The sequence below is a fragment of the Canis lupus genome, chromosome 3 (genome assembly GCF_003254725.2).
Source record: "Canis lupus dingo isolate Sandy chromosome 3, ASM325472v2, whole genome shotgun sequence".
Lineage (NCBI taxonomy): Eukaryota > Metazoa > Chordata > Mammalia > Carnivora > Canidae > Canis > Canis lupus.
The window spans coordinates 84,019,545-84,039,271 of NC_064245.1; the positions used below are offsets into that span (position 1 = coordinate 84,019,545).

At 40.4% G+C, this 19,727-nt stretch overlaps 2 protein-coding genes across 5 annotated transcripts in view; one reads left to right on the forward strand and one right to left on the reverse strand.

Moving 5' to 3' along the window:
• Positions 1–19,727, reverse strand: part of TBC1D19 (TBC1 domain family member 19) — a 141,998-nt gene that overhangs the window by 37,118 nt on the left and 85,153 nt on the right. The gene's annotated exons all lie outside the window — the stretch shown is intronic.
• LOC118354231 (small ubiquitin-related modifier 2-like) lies at positions 9,168–15,759 on the forward strand. Its single transcript, XM_049108720.1, has 2 exons — positions 9,168–13,683; positions 15,357–15,759. Exon 1 carries the CDS (start codon positions 11,669–11,671, stop codon positions 11,954–11,956), a length of 288 nt encoding a protein of 95 aa, XP_048964677.1. The 5' UTR covers positions 9,168–11,668; the 3' UTR covers positions 11,957–13,683; positions 15,357–15,759.

Below are 19,727 nucleotides of genomic sequence, written 5' to 3' on the forward strand. Positions count from 1 at the left end.
TGTTACACAATTTTTTTCATTTGTGGCTCGCTCTTCCATTTTTATTCAAACCAATCTGGAGAATTTCAAATGATACATTTCAAAAATGATTTTTTAAAACACTCTTCCCTGATTTAAATTTTCATAAATTAAAGGGCAAACTGGCTTATGAGGACTTTGAAATTGGGCAGCCTCGGCCTGAGGTCCTGGTAGCTGTATTGAACTTGGGCTCTGAGCCTCTGCTTCTGTATCTGTAAAATAGGAATAAACCTACCTTACAGGTAAGAATTAGTTATAAAATACATAAAGTATCTAGAGCAGATCCTGGAACCTAACAGGCAATACATAAATAAATGACAAAAGTGCTGACAATCTCACTTGCAATGATTGGAAAATACTGGGAGAAAAAAAACAAAAGACTTTTTTTTTTTTTTTCCTGATCTAGTTACTTGCTTAGGCCTGGGCTCTCATCTTCTTATCACATTCTTATAGAGAAAACCAAACATTTAAAATCATTCCCTTCTCTGTCTCCCTGACTTCCAATCTATACATTCTTTCTGTTTGACTAATCTGAATTTCCAGAACCTCCAAGTTTGTGACTACTGAAAACCTGAAAATCCAGTCATTCCTGATTCTGACAGCTCTCTCAACCTGCATATTTAGCCAGTCACTAAAATATACCTGATAGTTCGCTCTTCCTTCCTCTCTCCTTTTAAGTGTTTATTGAACACATTCTGTGTGGCGTGCACTGTTCAAAATATATTGTATGTCACATGGTAAATGCAATGGACAAAAGTAATGCAGACATGAGGATAATGCATTCACACATGCACATGTATTTACTGGGAGAAGTCTGCACTTAAGTTAGAACCTAAGGGTCAGGAAATGAACCTCAGGTAATAAGGCTTTTGGCAGAACAGCTGCTGGGAGCTCACAGGTAAGCCTAAAGTTTAAGGGAGAGGTCCAGAAAATGGGGAGTTATCAGTACACAAATTATATAAAGCAGTGAGATCACTGAAGGCAAAGACAGAAAAAAAAAAGAGGTCCCCTCAGACTTATTCTTGGGGTACTCTAGGATAAGACAGGGAGAAGAGGAGAAACAGCCAAAGTGAATGAGAATGCCAGCTAGTAAGATAGAAGGAAATAAAGAACAATATCCTAGAAGATAAGTGAAGAAAGAGAAGACAAGGAGAGGGGATGATTAATTGAATGAGATAAGATGAGAAGTGGAAACTAACTATTGGATTCAGCAATATGAAGTTGCTTGTGACTTTAGAGGAACAGTTGGGCAAAAAAAAAAAAAAAAGTAATAAAGGAGGACTCAAGAGAGAATAGGACGATAAGGGGATCCCTGAGTGGCTCAGCGGTTTAGTCCCACATCAGGCATCAGGCTCCCTGAATGGCGCCTGCTTCTCCCTCTGCCTGTGTCTCTGCCTCTCTCTGTCTCTCATGAATAAATAAAATCCTAAAAAAAAAAAAAGAGGATAGAAATTGGAAGTAATATCTATAGATTTTTTTTAAAAATTATTTGAGAGAGAGAATGAGCAGGGGAAAAGGCAGACGGAGAGGGAGAAACAGGCTCCTGGCTGAGCAGGGAGCCCATGTGGAGCTTGATCCCAGGACCCTGGAATAATGACCTGAGCCGAAGGTAGATGCTTGACTGACTGAGCCACCCAGATGCACCACCCAGATGCACCTTTTTAAAAGAAGTTTTGCTGAATAAGGGAACAGAGGAATGGGGCTGCAGCTGGAGGGAATATGGATCAAGAAAGATCTTTGTTTTGGGGTGCCTAGGTGGCTCAGTCAGGTAAGCGACTGCCTTCAGCTCAGGTCATGACCCCAGGGTCCTGGGATGGAGTCCCACATTAGGCCTGCCACTTTCCCTCTGCCTGCCACTCTCCCTGCTTGTGTACTCTCTCTCTTTAATAAATAAATAAAATCTTAAAAGAAAAAAAGAACCAGACATTTCTTTTTTAACATTTCTATTCTGAAGTGACCACTAACCTGTACTACCCCTATAATTTATGTCTACTTTAACTATATTTGCATGGACCATTACATAAACTTGTATCAGAGCATTCATCAAATTATAACTATGCATTTCCCTTTCTCCTCATTTTCCACTAAAATGTGAGCTTAGTAAAATCTTTTTTACTAAGGTGTGTGGCACCTAACACAGGGTCTATATCAGAACACACTCAATATAATGTAACAGGGATATATGAATAAATGATATTTGATTGCCCCTTTAAAAAAAAGATTTTATTTATTTATTATTCATGAGAGACACAGAGAGAGAGGCAAAGGCACAGGCAGAGGGAGAAGCAGGATTCCTGTGGGGAGCCCGATGTGGGACTAGATCCTGGGTCTCCAGGACCATGACCTGAGCCAAAGGCAGATGCTCAACCACTGAGCCACCCAAGTACCCACCCTGGGCCTTTCTTAAATTCCATTCAATGGCATTAAAATATCTGTAAGTATGGCATACTCTAATATGTCAGTACTGCTGAGTATATGTAGATAAATAAGCCAAGCATAGGTTAGAAGATTTGTCACACAACAGAATGAGTAAATCCCCATGTCTTCCCTTTACTACACAGAAATTCTTCCTTATGAATATTTTATACACTTTGGACCACAAGTTAACTTTCATAGGTTGTCAGGGTGTACTAGAACCCCAAAATGATTAAATTACCTGATTTACTTCTGTGAAAAAAGAAATATCTTCTGTTTGAACACATTTTAAAAGTGAGAATTTAAAAATTTTAATATCACAAAGTATTTTTAAGAATTTAATGGAAAATAAAAACTAAACTTTGGAATACTAAAAGTTGACCCATCACTTGAAGCATTATTTCTATAATATGAAGTGTTGTTGCCTATAACGTTTAGGTAACTAACATGAGTCACTGGGAGCAGTGCCTGGTGTATCCTTGTAACATAGTCCCAGATTTCCCTTAAAGTGGGATTATTGGCGGTTTTGTCAACCATCTATGGACACAACAATGTCACATGCCATCTACTTTGTAGTCTAGTCAGAAAACTCAATAAATGGATTATGACCCAGGACACGGCCAGAAACATTAAGTTTACTCCATTTTCATCAGCAATTTCCTCACAGAGCACTTTTGTAGCTAGGCAGTTCTGCCAAAGGAAAGACTGTAATTAATGATAAATAAATAAATAAATAAATAAATAAATAAATAAATAAATCCAACTATGCCTTCTCTCTCTCTCTCTCACACACACACATACATGCACATATACGAATAATTTTTCCCTAGAAAAAAATCAGAACTCAATTTCTGATAACAGAATATTGTTTTCAATACATACAATTAACATATATTTTTACTACATAAAATGAACTTCTCTCTAATAAGTCAGACTAATTATAAAATAAATCATTAAAAGATATGATCATGGAAAATGTTTCCTTAATAATGATCTACATGAGGAAAATTTAGTTCTGCATAATTCCCAAAGATAAAACTTACATAATTATCCTTTTCTTTATTTTATAGTGCTAAAGATCTACATTAAAGCTTATTTAGTGTTATTACTGAAGTACTAAAAGTAGCAAGGCCATGAGATCTATGAAAAATATTATGTAAAATTTAAAAAATACAATCGGGATTGAAATATTGATAAAATGGAAAATGAAGGTTAAAGCACACTCCTATGGTATTACTTTTGTGATATGAATTAATATCCAAAGCTTCCCATAAACAGCTTAAAATAATTTCAAAACATTTTTTGTTGTTTTGTCTCCCTAGCTAGAATGTAAGCCTATCAAAGGTGATATAATTTACATATAATATAGAGATCAATAAAGATCAGTAAGTATTTACAGATGTAAATATTCTGCTTTTTTCAGAGAATACATCCATTGTTCATAAATAATTCTGTTGTCAGACTTAGTTTTAAGTTTTCTTAGTTATGTTAATGTGAGAGGCAAAAATGAATATCTATATCCCCCCCTTTATCTATAGGGAATATATTCCAAGACCCCCAGTGGCTGCCTGAAACCACTGATAGTACAGAACCCTATATAAATAGGGTTTCATTCATCTGGAATGAATCTCAATGCCTGGAACCGCAGATAGTACAGAACCATACACACTACACACACACACACACGTGTGTGTGTGTGTGTGTGTGTGTGTATATGCGCTACGCTTTTTCCTACATATACTTATGATAAAGCTTAATTTATAAATTAGACATAATAGGAGATTAAGAACAATAAAGTAGAACAATTATAACAATATAAAAGTTATGTGGACAATGTCTCATAGTGTACTCAAGTTTCTTCTTTTTGTGAGAATGTGAGACCAATGAAATGCCTACGTGATGCAAGGAAGTGAAGGGAATGATGCAGGCATGTGATGTAGCCTTAGGCAACTATTGACCTTCTGACTATACATCAGAAAGAGGATCATCTGCTTCTGGACCACGACTGACTCTGGGGAACTTAAACCATGGAAAGCAAAACTGTGGCTAAGCAGGTACCCCCATACCTTCAAGGGTAAATTCTGGCACTTATTTCAAGAAATTGTCACTGCTTTTGCCAACATTTGTTGTTTTCTGTGTTGTTATTTTTAGCCATTCTGACTGGTGTGAGGTGGTATCTCATTGTAGTTTTGATTTGTATTTCCCTGACGCCAAGTGATGCAGAGCATTGTTTCATGTGTCTGTCGGCCATGTGTAGGTCTTCTTTCGAGAAATGTCTGTTCATGTCTTCTGCCCATTCTTGACTGGAATATTTGTTTTTGGGATGTTGAGTTTGAGAAGTTCCTTGTATATCTTGGATACTAGCCCTTTATCTAATATGTCATTTGCAAATATCTTTTCCCATTCCATAGGTTGCCTTTTAGTTTTGTTTTGGTTTTGTTTTGTTTTTTGCCGTACAGAAGCTTTTTATCTTGATGAAGTCCCAAAGGTTCACTTTTGCTTTTGTTTCTCTTGCCTTTAGAGACATGGCAAGGATGCAGAGAAAGGGGAGCCTCTTACACTGTTTGGTGAGAATGCAAGCTGGTGCAGCCACTCTGGAAAACAGTGAGGAGGTTCCTCAGAAAGTTAAAAATAGAGCTGCCCTACGACTCAGCGATTGCACTATTGGGAATTTACCCCAAAGATACAAAGGTAGTGATCCGAAGGGGCACCTGAACCTCAATGTTCATAGCAGCAATGTCCACAATTCCACAGTAGCCAAACTGTGGAAGGAGCCGAGATGTCCATAGACAGGATGTATAAAGAAAATGTGGTATGTATACACACACACACACACACACACACAATGGATGAATACTTACCAGTTATATGATGTGGATGGAACTGAAGGGTATTATGCTGAGTGAGATAAATTAATTGGAGAAAGATAATTATATGGTTTCACTCATATGTGCAATATAAGAAACTGTGCGGAGGATCATGAGGGAAGGGAGGGAAAACTGGGAAGAAATCAGGGAGGGAGACAAACCATGAGAGACTCTTAACTCTGGGAGACAAACTGAAGGTTGCTGGAGGTGAGGTGGGGGGGGAGATGGGGTAACTGGGGGATGGGCATTAAGGAGGGCATGTGATGTGATGGGCACTGGGTATTATATGCAACTGATAAATTATACACTACATCTGAAACTAATGATGTACTATATGTTGGCTAATTGAATTTAAATTAAAAAAAGAGAAATTGTTAACCACTCTCATTTCAAATGATAACCTTACTGATTCTGTTCACTGAAGGAGACAGATTGGTTTGCCGGCAATTCCCTTTACCACCACTAGAAAGCTTTTTTAATTATAACTTGAAATGGACAATCCACTTCTCTCCAGTCACCCAAGGAGATGAAATCATCAACTTTACACTTTCTCTACCCACACACTGAAGCAGAATAGTCAACATGCTATACAAATCTGTCTTTACTGATCTTTAGTCGATAATATAATATATAGATTCATATGTTTAATGTTGTAACAGTTTCATGTTCAGGATCAAAATAATTAGCACAGGAAGAACCAAAAAATTTTAAGAAGTTGGTTAAAATTTTTGCCAAGAAGTAGATACATAATTTGTTTGGTTTCGTTTGTTTTATATCTTTACTACTGAACAACATTAACTAATCTGTTTCCCTCAGGAGTCATCACATTTAGACCTAAACTCAAATTAAGGAAATCTTGAGCCCTGTACAATGACAGCCAATAATTACTAAAATTAAGCCTTCAGATAAAAGAAGAAAGCTTCCTTCTCAACAATGGAAAAAAAATAATCAAACCTCATCAATGAAGAAACATGATGTTAGGATAAACATTTTCATTCACGTATCTATGGAATGATATGCACTGGAGTTAATGAGGACCAAAAAATTATGGAATTCATACAGGAGAGACAATCAAAAAAATAATCAAATAAGCCATAATAAGAGCTATGAATAAAAGGTATGAAAAGTCCTCATAGTACTTTAAAAGCATACTTCAGATGGCTGTGACCTTATTGTGTGTGTTTGTGTAAGGAAATAGGGTATAGATCAGGGAAGGTATATGTGAAGAAATGATACTTTAGTTGACAGCAGAAGGAAAAACAGGAATTTACTTGGGGAAGAAGAGAGAGTAACAGTCTTTCACATCAAAGGATGTGCTTGAGGTAGAAAGGAATGCAAGGAACTTGAGGACAGAAACAATCAGGTCGGTTAGAATACGTCATGGTCAGGACAGAGGTAAACAGTGGGCTGGAGAGGAGCCAGGTCTGGAGAGTCATGGAGGGTCCAGGCCTCAATGGATTTTAGTCTTTGGGTTTTAATCACTCAGGTGGCATGAACGGACTGCTGTTTTTAAAAGACCACGCTGGGTAATCAGATAAGAAAGAGAAATAAAAGACATCCGAAGAGGCAGAAAAGAGAAAAAAGTAACTTGTCTTTATTGGAGAGGATACTGAGACAAGGGAAACCAAAGGAGCCCCATAAGTAAAAAAGTTGGTTTCTTTTGCCCTTTGCTTCTTTCCGAACGGCTTCTCTTCTTGCTAGGAGCTATACCTCCGCCCTCCACATGCCTTCATGTATGTCCTCCTTGTAAGGGACGGAGAGTTAATGATTTCTTTGGAGTCTTCCAGCACAACAGATATCATCTAAGGAATGACCAGGTGAGGCCATCATGTGCATATTTCAGACCACTGTCACCAAACACTTTAACACTAAGACCTCTGGCTCTAGGGAATAAGTGACTATGACGGACACCTGGGCGCTGTCCTTGTTTTGACCAGTTCCTGAATGCCTGAGAAGACACGTGTGCTGACCACAATGTCAATAAAAACCCCAGACCCCAAGCAAAGGCTCCCTTGTTTCCTTTCTAAAGCTCCTAGGCACTCCATCTGATCTGCTCCTTTTCTCTCTCTACTCCGTCAATAGACTGCTTTCACCTCCTGCTGGCTCGTCTTTGACTTCTATCCTGTGTGAAGCCAAGGATCCTCTTGGCTGGTCCTGTGGGACCTCCTCTGGGTCCTCAGACCCAGCTTGCCTGCATCATCTTGGCGACCACAAAGGGAACCTCAGAGGAACAGCGGTATCCCCAAATTGAGTCTTCGAAGCCCAACTTGGGTTTTGGGAACCGGTAAGTTCCTCCTCTGGGAAACAGAGCTGGTTTAATGCTGATAGAATTTTTGCCATTCTCCAGGGAGGAAGAGAAACTGGGAAAACTGGTCTGTTAACCTGCTCTTCCTACTCCCCACTCTCTCTGTGCTCTGAAGCTCTTTTTACTCTGGCTTCAAGGCTGTGAGTTGTCATGAGAGATTGAGTCACTCAACTCTGAAGAGAAAGGACACTTGTTCCTTCCTGCTGAAAGGTGTTCTTAGGCAACTAAGGACTGAGGGAAGTGTCAGAGATTATTTGAGACAGGTATGGCCATGGTATTAATTTTTGGCTCACCCAGGGATCCACAAAGAGGAGTTGATCATCCAGTGCTCAGAGCCCCCACGGTGGTTTTAGACTGCCACCAGGAGAAACTGAGATGATAAGTGGGGAAGATAGGCACCACTGGTGACTGGAAGTTCTCCCCGTACACGTGGTGCATTTGATTCACCACATGCTTTCCCTAGAAGAGAGTCTGGACTTCTCTCTTTCTCTCTCTCTCTCTCTCCCACTGCCAAGTGGATGTCTCATGGCAATTCATGGAATTCTACTGGGGATCCTGTTGAGGATCAAAACTCTTAGAATAAAGAATGGTACCGGTGCCCCCAGATGCACTGGGTTTTCAGGTTACAGGGATGAGACACCCAGCAGGCTGGTCACTGCCAGGTGGAGGTCTTCTTGTTGGATGAGCGGGGAGAACTGTGGCAAGCCAACATGGTATCTTTTGTATCCTTTTGCTCACTATGCCAGATTCTATTACTCTGCTACACCTATTTCTACCTCTCTGAATTCTTGCCTTTTTCACCCTTTACATTGTTCATCTGCCATTGAGCAATTACATTTTCTGACCATAGTATTCAGCATTAGCAGGTTTCCCTATCCTTGAGAGATTACCTTTCCTTTTGGTTTCTAAGAAACTCCATGACTTCTATCTGATTCATGTGGCTGGGGCCACTGTGGCCAATGACTGTCTCCTCTGCCTTAGATCTCTGACATCCTGACAATTATCATCCTGAACAATTATCTAGAATCTTATCCTCTCTTTGCCCCGATCTGACTCCTTGCTTACAGTCTTAAATGGGGGCAACAGTGAGCATTCCAATGGATTCCCATTTGTTACACAATTAGGCACAATTTATGCTTGGAGAAGTTGAAAAAGCAGCAGCTAATATTCTATTGTAGTGAGAAGGACAAGTTTACCCAAAATAAATGTCATGCCCAACTTTTGGTCACAACATCAAGGAACTCACCATTTCAGGATTATACATGGAAGCCCGTGAGGCTGAAGTCTGGCAAAGCCAGACTAGAGTCCCTGGCATCACAAAATGCTGGGTCCCAATCAATGTGCATTCTGTAAGATGGATGGCCACTGGAAAAAGGATCGTCTTCATCTCAGAGGGAGGTGGGTCCAGGCCCAAAAACGTTTGCTGGCCAAAGTTACATAGAACTGAAGGGACCTGAGCTCTCCTATGGCTCTTCCTGGACATCTCAATATAGCATACCAGGAGCCTCGGGTGATCTCTGATGGGGCAAGTAAGGAAATTGAATTTTTATTGGACACAGGAACCGCTTACTCTGTCCTGTCCCAGCAAAATGGGCTTCTATCCCAGCACTCTTGTACAGATACTGGAATAGATGGATTGCCATAGGTGACACAATTTGTCTACTAGCTGGTGGCATGGGCTGTCTCTTGCTTTCACATAGCTTTCTCCTGACACCTAAATGCCCTACTCCCTTACTGGGGAGCAACTTACGTGCTAAGCCACAAACTACCATCCAAATAGGACTGACAGACTCACATGTAGAGAAAACAAACTTTATAATGGTAATGAGCCTAGACAAGCAAGTGGGAAATACCATTTATGTGCCAGCCAGTATACTGTTCCATATTGCAATCAGAATAATGCCCAATGTATGGGAAACAGAAGTTCCTGCGAGAGCTGATAGTATTTCACCCATTGTTATCTACCTAAGCCCACACGTATTCTTGAAAAAGCCAATATCCTATAAAACCAGAGACCCAAAAAGGTATTCGAACCCTAGTTTAGAAATTTTTGAACTATAGATTATTAACTCCTTGTCATTCACCCTGCAATATCCCCCATTCTACCAGTTAAGAAGCCAAATGGGGACCTACTGTTTTATCCAGGATCTGAGAGCAACTACTGAGGCAGTGAACCCTATTCATCTTATAGTCCCTAACCCTTATACTACACTGATACAAGATCTTCCAGGTGCAAACGAGTTTATGGTATGAGATGTAAAGGATGCTTTCTTCTGCAAACCAGAACATCCTGACTCCCCATATCTTTTTGCTTTTGAATGGACTGACCCTGATACTAGTGAGACCTCCCAGCTCACCTGGACCTGGATGGTGCTGCCTCAGGGATTCCAAGACAGCTCACATTTGTTTGGGAATGCTTTAAAAAGGGAATGAGGGGATTTAAAACTGATTAATAGAACTTCAATATGTGGGTGATATATTGACTGCAAGGCCAACAAAAGAGGATTCTGATGACAATACAATCCTCACCCTTAACTTTTTAGGGACAGTGGGGGTAGAGAGTGTCTCCCCAGAAAGCCCAGACTTCTAAAGAGAAGGACCAATATATCTACACTATATCCTCACTTCAAGGGCACAGGCATTGGCCCAGGACAGAAAATCGGCCACATGAATATTTTAGTACCACAAGCAAAAAGGCAATTAAGAACCTTCTTAATTAAGCATGGTAGGCTTTTGTCACATTTGGATTCTAGGGTGTAGCCTTATGGCCAAACCCCTTTATAAAGCATTACAAGGGAGTGATTTAGAACCCCTGGGATGGAATAATGACTGTTACCAAGCCTACAAAGGTCTGAAAGAAAAACTGAGCACTCCTCCTGTCTTGGGGCTCCCAAACCTGGAAAAACCCTTCACCTCATCTGTGTGAGAAAGGAGAAGAATAGCCTTAGGGGTCCCAACTCAAAAATTCAGACCTGTTCCTAGACCAGTCGCTTATTTCTCCAGTTAGATCTGGTAGCAGAAGGATGGCCATGATGTTTACAAGCAGTGGTTGTGACTGCCCCGCTGGTAAAGCTAATAAATTTACGACATTATCTGGATGTCATGATCCCACATCAAGTCCAAGGGGTTTTAGTGACCAAAGGGCATGAATGGTTAACAGAAGAGAAATTACTGATGTATCAAGACCTCCTCGACACCCCTGATGTAACTAATCCTCTAGGTGTGTAGAGATTTAAAACCAGCACCTCTATTACCTGATGAAGGCAAGCAGGGGCTTCCAATCCACTCCTGCATGGACACTGTACAGCAAATATATTCTAGTAGGCCTGATTTAAAGGATGGACTGCTACCCAATCCAGAGGCTGAATGGTTGACGGATGGAAGTAGCTTTACGCACGAGGGAACCAGAAAAATCAGATATGCTATTGTCAGCCTACAAGATATAACTGAAGCAAAAGCTTTGCCTTCCCATACTTCATCACAAAGGCCAAATCAGTAACTTTAATCTGAGCACTACAACTAGGTAAAGGGTTAAAGCTAAATATATATACTGATTCTAAATATGGCTTCTTAATATTTCATGCCCATGCAGCCATTTGTAGAGACTGGGTATTATTTAATTCCAAAAGCTCTCCTATAAAACATAAAGAGAAAATCTGAACATTATTGGAAGTTGTACAGCTTCAGTGGAAGGTGGCAGTTGTACAGAGTAAAGGACACTAAAAAGACCAAACCACAACAAGTAAAGGAAACAATTTTGCTGACAGAGTAGCAAAAGTGGTGGCAAAGGATAAGGAGCTTGCTACACAGGTTTTAGCCTCCAGAAGGTCCTCTGTCAGAAGTAAGCCCAAACTATACTTGGAGGCTCAATGGGCCTCTCAAAAGGGATCTGAAATCGACTGGGATGGTATATATTAAATAATATATATGTACTCCCCAAGGCATTGCAATGGAAAATAATTAAGCCTTCTTCTGCCACTCCTGGTGCTGCTTGTGTGCTCACTTAGTGCGGACCTGGCACCTCCTTGGTGAAGTGGTGGCTGAGGAGACTCCGGCGCTCGCCATGGCCGAGGGAAAGCCCAAGGAAGAAGTCATGACTGAGAACAATGAACATATTCATTTGAAGGTGGCAGGGCAGGATGGTTCTGTGGTGTACTTTAAGATTAAGAAGCATACACTACTTAGCAAGCTGATGAAAGCCTACTGTGAGCGACAGGGACTGGCAGTGACGCAGGTCAGATTCCGATTTGATGGGCACCCAATCAAGGGGACAGACACGCCGGCACTGCTGGAGATGCAGGATGAAGACATAATTGATGTGTTCCAGCAGCAGACAGGAGGCCTCTTCTAAGAAGGGAACCCGCCACTCTACTCCAGGACTCTTGCTCCCAAGACATTCTCAATTGCAACCTGGATGCACCACACTGACTACTACACGATAGTTTTCTCTACTGTTCAGTCTTCCCCTTCCCCATTCCCTTGGCAGACATAAAGTAACTATACATGTGTATGGGCACATTGCACTTTTTTAAAAAACTAAATGGCCAATGTATGTTTTGTTTGACATCAAATAGAAATGGGCTGGGGGGGAAATACTGGTTCTGTGAGAATATCCCCCCTTTCCATTCGTGGCATGCTCAGTTAGCTCTTCTCTTTATATTCCAGCAAGTTCTGCTATCACGGTTTAACAAGAAAAGGACAACATAAAAATCTTTGCATATCTTGACTGGGGAATTTTAGCATTTTTCATTTATCATAGTAAGACTAAGGCCAATTTTATTACTTTTTTATATGTAGCCATTACATGTAAGGTGATCTGTCTTTAAGTAGGGATAAATCACTCTAAAGGAAATGAATCCTAGATAGTTTTCAAGTCAAGCGTCTTGTTTAAATAAACTTGTTTAAAATGAAAAAAAAAAAAAAGAAAAGAAAATAATTAAGCAAATACACGATTCCACTCACTTTGGTAGAGACACTATGGAAAATCTATTGCAGCAAGTATTCAGAGGAAAGAATCTAACCAAAACCATATGAGAAGTTACCAGAGCATGTGATATTTGTGTTAGAGATGACCAGGATCTCTCTCCCTATGCCTTCCCTCTTAATTATGCCAGTGAAACAAAGAGGCACTTACCATGGGGAACACTGGCAAATTGACTTCACTCAAATACCATCTTATTTGGGATAGAAGTATCTGCTGCTTTATATGGATACATTTACATGGTGGGTAAAGGCCTTCCCTATAGGACAGACAGGGCTTTAGAGGTTTCTAAGATCTTGTTAAAGGAAGTCATACCTAGGTTTGTACTTCTCTGGAGTCTGCAAAGTGATAATGGACTCTCTTTCACTGCTAAAATAACAATTACCAGTGACCTTAGGGATCTGCTATCAACTCCATGCCTTACAGAGGCCTCAAACTTCAGGAAAAGTGGACAAAATGAACTATATCTTTAAACAAACTTTGACAAAACTGTCAAGGAACTCCTGAAACATGGTATAAGATGTTACTGATTGCTTTACTAAGAATAAGAGTGGCTCCAACGGGAGTCTTAAACTGAGCCCCTTTGATATATAGGAGATCTTTTCTCACTGCAACTTTATGGTTTGCTGAGGATACCAATCAAATTTTAAAATAGGTTACTAGTCTGGGTAACATTAGTCTCTCCAAAAGCATGGACATAAAATACTTCTAAACCCTAGTCTGTGCCAATAACCATTAGGGAGCAAGGTATTATTGAAAACATGAAAAAAGGGGTCACCTGAAGACCAGCTGGAACCAAGGTGGGAAGGGCCTAATCAACTTTTACTCAGCATCCCCATAGCAGTAAAACTTAAAGGTATCTTTAGCTCGGTTCACTTGTCCAGAATCAAACCTATCTCTCCTGAGTCTCTGCAGGAGCCAACTCTGATGCTGCCTCCAAGGGAAGAAGGGGACACATATGCCTGTGAGCCTGTGAACAATTTAAACTATCTTTTCAAGAAAATACCTGCTGCAGTGTCTACCCGAAGCTCCTGGAACCCACCCATACCTGCGACCCTGAGGAAAAGCCTAAAGTTGCTGCACTAAAGGACCAATAAGTAAGGCTCGATGACGCTTTTTAAACCTTTCATTTTTCTGAATTTACTCTTATCTTACCTATCCCTAGGAAAAGCAAATAGCCCCAATTTATTTTTGCAATGGGCTCAACACTACGCTGAGAGTTTACAGAAAAGTTCCTGCTGGATTTGTGGCCTCCTCCCTTTGTCCAGCAGCTCAGGCCTCCCGTGGTGGGTTTCTCCTTTACAAGGCACAGACTGGCATTATTTACACCAATATATAAAAGATATGGTAATCCAGCCCAATACAAGCATATATAGGGACATCTCTATCACTAACAGCAATGTCTCTCATTGGCCCATGGTAAATGCTACCTGGAATTCTCCAGGCCACAGAAAACCTTTCTCCTTCCTCCAGACTGCCAAAATCATGACTGAATTCGCCAACTCTAAGATTCAAAGTAAGAAAGCACTGTGGGGAATAAGTAAGACTAGTAATATGAGATATACTGAGGATGGTTATTTTCAAGTATGGGACGAATTTATGTGGCTTACTCCTACCATAGGCCAATTAAATCAGAAAGCTCTTTTATGCTGGGAGCAAAGAAATCATACCTATGACGCCTGGCCTAATAGCACCCGTGAATTAGGATGGCTCTCCTCAAGAGCTTGTAACCATATCATTATTTTACAAGCAACTGACTGGTTTGCTACTGATTGGATAAGACGACCAAGCATCAGATGGTTAGCACCCAATGGAACTCAATGGCTATGTGGTACAAATTTGTGGCCGTGGCTACCCCCTGGATGGATAGGACGTTGTACCCTGGGCTTTCCCTGGATGCAAGGGAAATTGCGTAAAGAAATATCTATGCCTGCAAATTATCCCCATCTACTGCATCGCTGGACGCGGTCAGTCTTCCACTGGTATGATCACCTGGTAGGTCTTTTCCTGCCCCAACTGGGAATAGAAGACATAATCTGGCACGTAGAGGCCCTCGCAAACTATACCACACACGCTCTTAATGATACTATGCATGCGCTTGTCCTCTTAAATTCTGAAGTTGCATTGATGAGAAAGGCTGTATTACAGAATAGGATGGCCTTAGACATAATAACAGCAGCTCAAGGAGGAACCTGTGCTATCATTAAGACTGAATGTTGTGTATATATCCCAGATAACTCAGCTAACGTATCTGAACTTTTAACAGACATGCATACCCAAATTGAAGCAATGTCTGACTCCTCTGGTTCCCTCAATGATTGGATTTCTTCCTGGTACGGCGGAAATGGGTGGTCTTGGTGGAAAAAGCTTCTTTTACTAATAGTAACAGTAGTTACACTAGGGCTGCTGCTTTGCTGTGGGAGCTTTTGCTGTTGCGTATTCTGCATAAATATGTCAGAAAAATTATCAGAACAAGTATTCTCTGGGAGGCGTTCTATTCTTAGGATTAGGCCTGAAGAACATCTCTGATAATCCACAAGTAGGAGCCCTTCACTTCATTGGGATTTTTATATGACTCAGTAGGCAAGGTCTACAATCCCTCTCAGCCTGAAGAAGCTACAGAAGATGAGACCTTCGCCCTTCAACACCTTGTAAGAAAAAGGAGGATAAAAATCCCATAGCAGGGAATGAGACCGGGAAACCAAAGGGACCCCATTAAAAAAAAAAAAAAAAAAAAAAAGTTGCTTTTTGCCCTTTGCTTCTTTTCCAGCTTCTATACTTGATAGGACCTACACCCCTGACCTACACGTGCCTTGATGTATGTTCTCCTTGTAAGGGACAAAGAATTAATGATTTCTTTGGAGTCTTCCAGCACAATAGATAACATCTAAGGAGTGACCAGGAGAGGGCATTATGTGCATATTACAGAGCACTGTCACTAAACACCTTGACATCAAGACCTCCTGGCTCCAGGGAATAAGTGACTTCTGGACCCTGTCATCATTCTGACCAGTTCCTGGATGCCTGAGAAGACACATGTACCAGACCACAATTGTTAATAAAAACCTCAGACCCCAAGCAAAGACTCCCTCTTTTCCTTTCTGAATCACTCAGACACTCTTTATGTATCTGCTCTCTCTATATACCTTCAATAAACTCTGCTTTCACTTCTTGCTGGCTCGTGTTTTATTTCCATCCTGTGTAAAGCCAAGGAGGACCCCTCTTTGCTGGTCCAGTGGGACCCCCTCTGAGTCCTCAGACCCAGCCTGCCTGCATCAATATTATATACATAAAAAATCCTAAAGACTCCACCAAAAAGCTGCTAAAACTAACTAACCAACCAATTTAGTAAAGTTGTAGGCTACAAAACCAACATACAGAAAACAGATGCATTTTTATACACTAAAAACAGCTGAAAAAAAAAAAAAAAAAGAAAGAAAACAATTCCATTCACAATAACATCCCAAAGAATAAGACACTAAGGAATAAAATTAACCAAGGAGTTGAAAGGTCTATACACTGATAAGTCTAAGACTTTGATGAAAGAAATTGAAGACACAAATGGAAAAAATATCCCCATTCACAGATCAGAAGAAATAACATTGTTGAAACGTCCATATGACCGAAACCCACCTACAGATTCAATGCAATCCCTATCAAAATTCCTATGGCAGGGGATCCCTGGGTGGCGCAGCGGTTTGGCGCCTGCCTTTGGCCCAGGGCGCGATCCTGGAGACCCGGGATCGAATCCCACGTCGGGCTCCCGGTGCATGGAGCCTGCTTCTCCCTCTGCCTGTGTCTCTGCCTCTCTTTCTCTCTCTCTGTGACTATCATAAATAAATAAAAAAATTAAAAAAAAAATTCCTATGGCATTTTTCATAAAAATAGAAAAACTGATCCTAAAACTTGTGTAAAAACACGAAGGACCCTGATTAGTTAAAGCAATCTTGAGAAAGAATAAAGCCAGAGGAATTACACTTCCTGATTTCAAACTATACTTCAAAGCTACTACACTCAAAACCATATGGTATTGGCATAAAAATACACGCACAGACCAATGGAATAGAATTAAGAGCACAGAAGTAAACCCTTGCATATACAGTCAACTCATATTAAACAAGGGAGTCAAGAATGCTCAATGCAGAAAGGATAGTATTTTATTTTTTAAAGATCTTATTTATTTATTCATGAGAGACACGGAGAGAGAGGCAGAGACACAGGCAGAGGGAGAAGCAGGCTCCCTATGGGGAGCCTGATGCGAGACTCAATCCCAGGACCCCAGGATCACATCCCGAGCCAAAGGCAGATGATCAACCACTGAACCACCCAGGTGCCCCCGAAAGGATAGTATTTCAATAAATGGTGCTGGGAATAATCACATGCAGAAAAATGGAATTGGTCTCCTATTTTACATTGGTCACAAAAGTGACCTTAAAGTGGATTAAAGATTTAAATTTAAGACCTGAATTGTAAAACGCCTAGAAGGAAGCATAGAGAAAATCTCCCTGACATTGGTCTTGGCAGTGTTTTCCTGGATATGATGCCCAAAGCACAAGGGACAAAAGCAAAAATAAATGAGACTACATCAAACATGAGTTTGCTTGTTTATTTGTTTACTGGGTGGAATATTTTATCAAAGTTCATTTGTCTCATAGTGTGAAACCTCTCAGAGGGTGCAGCTTTGTGTATACAGTCACTCCTCCATAGCACAAGTTTTATCAGGGCTCTCTCGGTCTCTGTCTCTGACCTCTCTGCTAAGCTTTCTGCCCCAGTATCACAACCAGATGTTAGGCTCCACTAACCACCAGGGGATTGCTCTACTATTTTCAACAACCTTCTCAGGCATTAGTTGTACCACAGTTTGATCCAATTAAATTCTGAATCTTTTACAGAAGTTATTTTTGAGGCCAGTCTTTGAAATTTGTTACTGCCCTGCAAGATAGTTCTTTCCCAGTTGGTTCTTTCTCTGGTCTCTCTGTAAACTAGTAGTTTGTGGCTTAGCTTGTTACTCTTATGAAGCTAATGGTCTCCTCTTAATTGTCTATCATTAAAATCTCCATTTTTTTTTAAAGATTTTATTTATTTATTCATGAGAGAGGCAGAGACACAGGCAGAGGGAGAAACAGGCTCCATGCAGGGAGCCCGACGTGGGACTCGATCCCAGGACTCCAGGATCACGCCCTGGGCTGAAGGCAGGCACAAACCGCTGAGCCACCCCGGGATCCCTAAAATCTCCATTGTTTTAGAGAAGTCCATTGGGCTTGAACTTTCCCACACTCCATTTAAAGTCAGTTCTTTGTGGACAGCTTCACGAGTCTCTGATGTCACTGGGCAAAATCTCTGAGTCACTGCTCTGGAGCTAGGTGTAGGGACAGTGGCCCACTTCTGATTTGTGAGAAGGGCACTGCTTGGGGACAGTAACCTCTGGTGTTCTTGGCTTGCCTCTCCCAGTGAGCAAACTGGGGTGAGTGCAATGGGGCCCTGGTATTCTCAGCCTATTGAGAGCAGTAGAGCGTTTGGGCCCTGGCCTGTGCATGGAGGTTAGGTAAAGAAGGGAGCTTCTGACTTCCTGGCAGCAATATTCTGGAATTTAGCATCTGCAACAAAGAGCTAAAGGATATGAGAAATACTGTCTACCTACACCTTCTGTAGAGCTACTATAGCCCTTGACTGGAAGCTAGAGAGAAAGGGAACCCCATCTTCTTGGTCACACTCAAATGAACTGAAGCTTCTGTCTTAACTGATCTAGGGCTGATGGGAGGGAGACATGGCTCAAGTGCCACAGACTGTTCTTACTGGGATTTAGTAGCTGCTTGTAAATAGTGTCTTTTTTTCTGACTTGATATATACCTTAGGACCATTTTCAGATACTCTAAATGGTGTTGTTTTAAAAATAATTTTCACCAGTTATGGATTTTTCTGCTGGGAATAGTTCCATGCTACCATTCCAAAAGTGATAATATCTATTCAACTTTCTTAAGTTTAGAAGTCATCAGTAAAATAACATTAATATCTAAATGAAATATTAACTTTACCTGTATATTAAAAATCTTACTGATTCTAACACCTAAACACTGGAGTATACACTGGTGACGTATGTAAATAAACTTTCAGATTTTTGTAGTTTCTAAATTTTAATTAATAACTGACTTTACATTAAAAATGGAATTTTAAATCTTTATTGTTTTTTAAAATAAAAAACTAATCATATATGTGAAATTATTAAAATCCTCTTAAATTTATTTCTAGGGTTATTTCAAAATTTAATTTATAAATAAAGTCTTCGGGTTTCAGTTCTTCGAATAAATGACATATTAAACCTTGAGAGAATCTTTTTTAAGTCTATCTTTTTCTTAAAAAACAGATACAGGGATCCCTGGGTGGCGCAGCGGTTTAGTGACTGCCTTTGGCCCAGGGCGCGATCCTGGAGACCCGGGATCGAATCCCACGTCGGGCCCCCGGTGCATGGAGCCTGCTTCTCCCTCTGCCTATGTCTCTGCCTCTCTGTGTGTGTGTGTGTGTGTGTGTGTGTGTGTGTGACTATCATAAATAAATAAAAACTAAAAAAACAAACAAAAAACCAGATATATACTACCACCTCTATTACCAACAGAAATCTGCTAATCCAAACAGCTGGAACTAATTTATATTAATCAAGCTGAAATTACTAAGCGGAAACTAGATATTTTCGCCATGACATTTATATTGACACTCAAAATCAAATTATTAATAAATATATGTGATCTTTTAAGATTTTTTTTCATTTTTTCTTAAAGATTTTATTTATTCATTCATGAGAGACAAACACAGAGAGAGGCAGAGACACAGGCAGAGGGAAAAGCAGGCTCCATGCAGGAAGCCTGATGTGGGACTTGATCCCAGGACCCCGGGATCATGGCCTGGGCCGACGGCAGACGCTCAACCACTGAACCTCCCAGGCATCCCGATCTTTTAAGATTTAAAAAGAACATCATCTAGGGAGTTCAAGATAAATTACGTATTTTTTATTCATGACAAGCTGTTTTAATTTTAGTAGATATGAAAAAGTCTTAAGTAGGGACCTAAATATCTACATCAGCAAATGAAATGATCAAAAGAATAATCAAGACTCCTCAAACTGATTTCAAAACATTTAATTATT